Source organism: Myripristis murdjan, chromosome 19 (genome assembly GCF_902150065.1).
Source record: "Myripristis murdjan chromosome 19, fMyrMur1.1, whole genome shotgun sequence".
Lineage (NCBI taxonomy): Eukaryota > Metazoa > Chordata > Actinopteri > Holocentriformes > Holocentridae > Myripristis > Myripristis murdjan.
In genome coordinates, this window is record NC_043998.1 from 2,902,004 (window position 1) to 2,910,000 (window position 7,997).

Genomic DNA, 7,997 nt, shown 5'->3' on the forward strand with positions numbered 1-7,997 from the left:
TTTTCATCCGGTTGTCTGTGGATGTTGACAGGCGCCTGTTAGCCTGTGAGAGCCGCGGGTCGTGGTGTGGTGCAGGCTAAGCTAAAAGCCGTTGCTATCGGCTAGCTTCTCCGGCAGTAACAGTAGATGAACGGAGCACTACTATCGCTAGCTAACGAGTCACCACGCTGATATATATATTGATAAAGTAGCCGTGTTGGCCCCACTTGCCTTTTTTGAGTATGCAGCGGTGATGAACACATTGAATAGAGGCCGGTGGGTTAACCGCCGCACCTTGCTGTGTTTTGTTAGCCTGTGTTTGGGGGTCTGCGTTGGTCGGTCAGCCGCTGGAGCCGAAGCCCTCTTGACATTTCACCTGACAGCTCCGTGTGGGCTCGTCAGACCGGAGGCTTTGGTCGCTGCTAGGCCGACCATTTCTCCCCCTAGCAGCTGCGGATGATTTGTGTAACCGTGTTTAGTAACGTTACCTACCTACCTGGGATCATTTGGTAAGAAGTTGTTCGCTCTTGTCTTTATGGCTATTATCTGTCTGCTCTGTAATTCCCATGCGTTCCGCACAACAGCTGGCCCTGATCACCACGTAACAATAAATGCACGGTAATTATGTGCGTAATGGTTAAATACCAGCGGTTATTACAGCGATTTTGGCATCTACTTTCTAAGGGGCAGTGACGTGTTTTCTCGGTATTTTGATGACGGCAAGAGAACCGGGCCACAACCTCCTCCTCAACATCATCATCAGCATCTGTTGTTTTTGGCCGGCAACTGCCCCCACCCCTCCTTTCCCCCTGTTGTACCCAAACCAGCGGCAGCAGGGCGACATTGGCCCTATATAGACACAGCAGCCTTAATTTTCCAGCTGCCATTTGCTTCCCCTCCACTCTCAGCCTAATAATTGACAGTAATCGATGCCACTGATTGCTCAGGGAGCTGCACACCCTCCACACTGGAGCTATATGCAAGGCTCCTGCTCCTGGCTCCCCTCAAGGCTGACTGACTGACCACGGCCAGGGCCCCATTTCTGCTGCCTTTCTCTGATTTAATTTCACTCCATCACATCTAACTAACTTGAAAGCACCCGCTGTGCTCCTGTCACCTGTCATTTTCTTGTAAATAATTTAGACTAAGTGCAGGGTGGTAGAAAGGCGAATACAGCAGGCTTTGAAAGTAGGGACCTTACATATGAAATCCTGACAGATAAAATGAGCAGTGTCCTGCCTCCTCCGGGGTGAGTGAGACACAGATCGTTTTGTGGAGGCCGTTATACAGTCACGATACAAAGGAGGCTTAATTAGTAGTTTTGTGGTGCTCCAGATTTGAAATGATAATCATAGCAGGTGTGAAAGCTTAAGGATTCTGCAACTAGGTCAATATTACACTTCTTGGAGAAGGAATTGCTTTGTATGGTGCACTCTATGCGGTGCATAATACACTTACTTTTCTGGCTGAGCTGGCTGATAGCTGTGAATGATGTTACCTTGTGAAGGTATTTAAATGTTGCCCGTTGTTATGGGACATGCAGACTATCCCTGTGCTGGCCAATGCAAATTTAATAGAATTGCAGTGTGCCTATCAAGGTTTTATAAATGTTGTTTATAATCTAAAACCTGACCTCATATCAGCACTCATACCGGACCAGCATGTTGGAGTTTTGCTTGTGAAATGTGTTGGCCTCTCAGGCGCCGTACACTGACAAGTGTGGCGGTAATGATGCAGAATTGTTTTGTGTTTTTGCGTGTGTGGTGTGTGTGAAAAAAGCCACAGAGAGAGAGTGGTTGTTCGCACACACACAAACAAAACCACTGTGACACGCGCGTGGACACCATCTCCAATGTCAGTCTGTGTGCATGTACATGTGAAATGGAACTGATTTTTGGTTGTTCTCATTCTGTCTTCTTAGGGGAGCTTTTTCAGTGGTGCGTAGGTGTGTGAAGAAGTCGTCAGGACAAGAATATGCTGCAAAAATCATCAACACTAAGAAGCTGTCTGCCAGAGGTAACACACACTCGCACTGACACTGTTACATACAAATACGCACTGTTTGGTAGTTATTGAATACAGGAGCAGAGGAACAGGAATCCCGTGCTTCTTTATGGCATAGGGGAGCTTTTATTCAAGGGGAGTCAGGAAGGGATTTCTTTCTTCTTTTTTCTTTTTTTTTTAATCAGAAATGCTGGTTTAACAATCCTCTTCATAAACACTGCAGTGAATAAGCCTCTCTCCCTCCTCTGTGTTATCGTTACACTACTGCTGCTTGTGAAAAGACGAGGAACGATTGGATTTGGCAGCACGTGAAGGATTTTTCTGTCTCAGGCTGTCCTCTTGTGTGTTTACGCTTTCGGGCAGATTGTTCCTTCAGCGTGTTTAGGTAGCTTCGCTATGCACCGTGACTCTGTTGTTTTTTTGTTGTTGTTGTTGTTTTTATGTTTATTGTTTGTGCAGTGATGCATAGACACACGCCCCACGTGCACATGGGAAGCTGTAATGTTGACACAGGCTCATCATGTCGTATCATGGGATGACACTGCTCGGTCACTGTGTCAGCACCTCCTCTGGCATCGCCTTGACTTAGACACTTGATTGCTTTCTCCTTTGCTAGCTGTCAAAGTTAGCCTGCTCTTTCCTGACCTCCACACACACACACACACACGCGCACACACTCCTGGCTTTGTTTGTTCTCCTTCCATGCTCTCTCCATCTGTGTCTCTCCCTCTCTCTCCCCGCTTGTCTTTCTGTGACGGGGGATTGGTTTGTATTGAGGGTAATCCACTTATGCTAAATGTATCTCATCAACCACTAAGACCCCACAGATTCCATAGGTGCCTCACTGTTTGCCCTGTTGTCGTCCGCATCTGTGTGTGAGAGTGAGCGAGAGGGTGCCCTTTGGGAGCCTACTGTCAGAGAGTAACACTAATAGAGCATGTCGGTGTTGTGAGGCATCTGTGTGTGTGTGTGTGTGTGTGTGTGTGTGTGTGTGTGTGTGTGTGTGTCGTAATACTTTTATTGTTCTAGCCCCGACATCAAATGTCCACACAGGGCAGGTCTTGGTATTAATATCCCAGCAAAGAAAAGCAAGGGCTCAGCAGAATCTGTTGGCTCTTCGCAGAGGCAGTGACTACAATGTAGGCCTGTGTGTGTGTGTGTGTGTGTGTGTGTGTGTGTGTGTCTATGTGTGTGTGTGTGTTTGCCAGGGGAGAAGAAAGCAGGCCAGGAGAGGAGGAGAGTTGAACGGTGTAGCCTTGCAGTGAGCTCAGTGACACTCCACACCAGGGAGGGAGGGAGAGGGAGAGGGAGAGACGTGATAGGGAGTGGGAACAAGAGGATTTTGAGCTAAGGGAAGAATTGTGGGAGGCCGGCTGGCTCACGCAACATGCACGCACACACACACAGCCATAGTACAGTCACCCTGGCGGCCAGTGCGTGAGCAGGCAGCTTGCCCGGTAGGATTTGGGTGTTTTTTTTTAGCCCGGCGGGGCGAGTGTGACCTCACGCGCGGCCTAGTGGGTAAGTCTCTCAAAGCTCCGGTAAACACTGCAGTAATCTGAGGAGGAGGGGGAGGGATGGGATGGGATGGATGGAGGTGGTTAGCTAGGGTCTAGCCTTGCCCTGCAGCATCTTGGGGTGTGCAGGGAGTACACACACACACACACACACACACCACACACCTCTCGTCCCAGATTGGCTCAGAGGTGCTTAATGGCAATATTCAGGGGCCTGTGAATTTCACAGTTTGTAGTGACTCAGATGTAAACTTGTCTGAAACAGATTGGATTTGATGACTACTGTGCCTTCAGTCAGATTGCCAGTTGTGTGTGTATGCGATGGGAGTATGTGTGTGTGCGTGCATGTGTTGGGTCCATTCCATCTTCCTGTGCTGATGTAAGATGGCTATAGGCCCGCCCCATGGCAAAGCAGATGGCCAATTAGGGAGCAGCAGGAAGTGCCAGTAATTACCCGCCAGCCCTCTCTTTACCATCCTGTACTACCACACACACACACACACACACACACACACACACACACACACACACACACACACACTCTAACACCAACAAATAAGGAGATTGAATGAATTAGTGAGTGGTGCAGTGACACTGCACCATGGTAGACAGCTTTACACACACACACACACACACACGCGCGCGCACGCACACACACACACAGGGGAGCTGTGATCCTCTTCTAGCAAATGGACGTTCCATGTAATCCTCCCTTCCTCTGTGTGTGTGTGTCTCTCTCCTGCGTCACTAGTGTAATTAGGAGGAGGTTGAGGTCTCTCTCTGTGTTTCTCTTGCTCTCCCTCTGATGACAGAAATCTATACCTGGCAGGGAGGGAGAGAAATGGATTGATTATTGGGAGGTAAAGGTGGAGAGTGCAGCGCTCCCTCGCAGAAGAGGGACTTCACAAAACCTGTAGCCTTAAATGTTAGAACCCGGTGAAAGAAACAGAGAGAACATGTGACAGACACAGAGGCATTGTGGAAGGATGAAGGGAGAAGAGTTAAAGCGACTGTTAGTATATTTTTCTGATGATGGGGAAAAAACAATCTTTTTATAATATGTTCTGGTATTACGTCTGTAAATACTGTTATGTTGGTAGAAGTGCAGTTTGATTAGGTGATATTTTATTGCTCAGCAACAGCGTAGGAAATTCATCTCAAAACATTTTCGCTGGGGCAAAAACATGCAAATCTTAAACGAGAATGCTTATGTTATGTGTGGCACCTTGGTTGTGTTGGTTTCACTATAATGATAAGCAAACAGACACACACATACTCACACTGATCCTGACTCGTGCTGGGTCACCGCTGTTGTTACCCCAGATGACCTCTGACCTCGTGGTGACAGGATGGGGTAGCTTATGAGCGTCTTGTGGCTTACACACCCACATATTGCATACAAACACACACAGATGTACAGCCACATGCACACACATGGTGCCACATGATACAGCAGCATCCCCAAACAAGGCTTTAAATAATCTTGGTTTGGACATGAGGTCTGTGTGTGTGTGTGTGTGTGTGTGTGTGTGTGTGCGCGTGTGTGCGTGTGTGTTCGTTCATGTTCTTGCTTGCATTCCGTTTGTCCCCTACCAGCCAGAAGTGCAAACACTGCAATGTTCTATAGCTGGTCTTCACACTAACCCCTTTACACACACACACACGCACACACACAAATTTGCACACCCATTGCATAACACAGCCTCACTTATTTGCACACACATTTTTATGGGCCCAGCTAAAATACCACTTGGGGTCAATGGCTCTCTGCTTAATGCACCTTGTGACTGTAACCTTTCAGAGGCCAATGGAGCCACTCACCCTGAACGATTTTATTACTAATGAGCGGGGCCAAACGTCTCCCAAAAAGGTCTCCCAAAACATTTACTTTCACATATTTTTGTTTTGATAAGTGACACAAATGCCCCTTAATGTTTTTAAGATGATAAAGGGAAGTTGCAGCGTACAGTTCAGCCAAAATATCTGTCATGCTGCCTGAGCGCTGCACGTGGTGCTAGAAGCCTGAAGGTGTCTAGATCGACTTTACCCTTGCAGTGAAAGCACCTACAGTGTAAATGTGGTTATGTTAGTTGTCAGTATGTCCCTGCAGCAATGTCATTAAGGCAAATTCTGATGCATCTATTGGCACTTTATCACTTGAGCGTTGAATGAATGAATAAATAAAGTACTGCTGTATTCAGGTTTTCTACTGATTTTTTGACAAAATGGCCATACTTTATAAAAGAATGGGTAGCTATTTATGACATTCATCTGGCTGGGGGCTACTGATGAAACAACCCTTTTGGCTGATTTGATAGTTTGTCTATCAGGTAAACTAATTACATAAATAAATTAAATTAATCATAGATTGCAGTTTGACCAGCTAATGATTGATGAGCTAACACGCCTGTCATACTTGTCTAAATGGTGACTCCCTCTCTCCTTAGATCATCAGAAGCTTGAGAGAGAGGCTCGCATCTGCCGTCTCCTGAAGCACCCCAACATTGGTGAGTTTGTCTGCACAAAAGGAGTGTGTGACGTTTGTGTCTGTACTGCAGGATAAGGTTCCTCACAGGAAATACAGCAATACCAGTGTTGTTTTGTAATTCTGCATTGATACAAGGCTAGTGGTGGGCATCTGTAATAGCGTTTGTTACATATTCCTAATTAATACTAAGTAACTCATGTAATGTGTCAACTCAAAGCAGTGCCACAAGGTTTCTCTTTTCTTCACATATAGAAGTTTAATCTCTCCAGAGTATCGTGGATAGTTTTTCTGTCAGTTGTAGTTCAGTGACCCTAAAGTAGTTGTGGTCAGTCTATGCTGCATGGTAGAAGTGATGGTCCAAATCATTACTCTGTATGCAGTATTTTGCAATTTTGGAATTGGTATGGCAGCTAGGGTTAGCAGTTGTTTATGCTGTGTTTTAAGTACAAGATGGATGGTAAGATACAGAGGGGATGGGTGGCAAAAGACAGAAATAGGTGTAAAGTCACAAACCAATGACACCTTTCCACTGCACACCCTCATATTTCTCTCTTCTTCCGTGTCCTAGTTTCCTGTCGCCCCCCTAGGCATTCATTTGCTCCTCACCTACTCTTCTTCCTCTCTCTCCCCCACACTTTATAGATCTCTCTCCCTCTCTCTCTCTCTCTCTCCGTCCCTTGTCCTTTCTCCCCCTTTTGACACATTTTGGCTCGGGCCTCATTCAAACTTTGGACAAAAGAGGGCATGAGAAAGAGACAGATGGAGAGAGGAAAGCAGGAGGAGTAGGAGACAGATGGAGGGAGGGAGAGAGAAGATGGGAGGAGGAGGAAAGAGCATTCGCTCTTGTTTCTTGCTGCAGGGCCATCCTACTTCATCTTATTATACAACTAATATTCATTTTACATAACTCCAAGTATGGCTCCCTTGACAGTAAACCTAAGCTGAAGCTGTCCTCTAACGCCTGGCTCCCGCTGCCTGGATCCTGCTTTGTCATCCTGCTGCTGTTTGGCTGTGTTGACAGTCATCTCATCGTGCTCTGCCTCTGTCAATTTGTCTTCACGTTCTCATCTTTTATTCGTTTCCCGGCCTGAGTTTTTAAGGAGCTCTGACACACACCACAATAATCTTTTATTTCTTTTAACTTCCGCCTCTCTCCTATCTTTGTCTCTCTCGCTTGCAGTGAGGCTCCATGACAGCATTTCAGAGGAAGGCTTTCATTACCTTGTCTTTGACCTGTGAGTATATTCTTTACACACACGCAGTGACATTTGAGATTGTATCCCTGCGCATGACTGTGGTTTGTTTGTGTATGCTAACAACCTTGCCTCTCTCGTTCTCGCTCTCTGTCTCTGTCTCTCCGTCTCTCTCCCTCTCTCACAGGGTGACAGGAGGGGAGCTGTTTGAAGACATTGTAGCCAGGGAGTATTACAGTGAGGCCGATGCCAGGTATGTGTCTCAAACGGAGCTGTACATGCACACACACAGCGCAAATACATTCTAATAAATAAAAGCAGACTTTTGCAGAAGTTGCATGTGTTAATGCACGTACACATGCGCACATTCACACATGAACAGTGGTGGTTATTACTGATGTGCTTCTAGTCTAGTCAGCAGCTCCATTCTCCTTGTCAACAAGTGCATCAGTATGCTACCCCTCTCTCCCGTCTCCTCCCTGTGGCCGCCCCCTCCCTCTCCCTCTCCCCGTCCACACAGATATCGCTCTCTGTCCTTTGTCTACATTTAAGCCTCAACATTTTTACCTCGATCCCTGCTTCCTCGCTGCCGCCGCCTCTCCCTCCCAGTTTCCCCTCCTTTCTCCCACGGCTGTGTGTTGTGCAGCTTATGAAGTCTGTTGTATAATTGGATTAGGGGGTCTATGTCTGCTCATGCTCATGGGTGGCTTTAGAGATGCACGCACCCACTTGAAGCAAGCCACTTGGCAGCCGCACCCTCTGTGGCTGAGCTTGACCTTTGACCCGTGAGCCGTTGTTGAAGTCACGACACGAACA

General features: G+C 47.0%; 1 protein-coding gene across 14 annotated transcripts in view; it reads left to right on the plus strand.

The window, feature by feature from the left end:
- The window catches only part of camk2g1 (calcium/calmodulin-dependent protein kinase (CaM kinase) II gamma 1), a 28,373-nt gene that overhangs the window by 372 nt on the left and 20,004 nt on the right, over positions 1-7,997 (plus strand). For all 14 annotated transcript variants that reach the window (XM_030077252.1, XM_030077254.1, XM_030077256.1 and 11 more), the window contains exons 2-5: positions 1,901-1,995; positions 5,948-6,007; positions 7,169-7,223; positions 7,369-7,434. In XM_030077252.1, the coding sequence (XP_029933112.1) occupies positions 1,901-1,995; positions 5,948-6,007; positions 7,169-7,223; positions 7,369-7,434 (276 nt within the window). The remainder of the gene's footprint in view (positions 1-1,900; positions 1,996-5,947; positions 6,008-7,168; positions 7,224-7,368; positions 7,435-7,997) is intronic.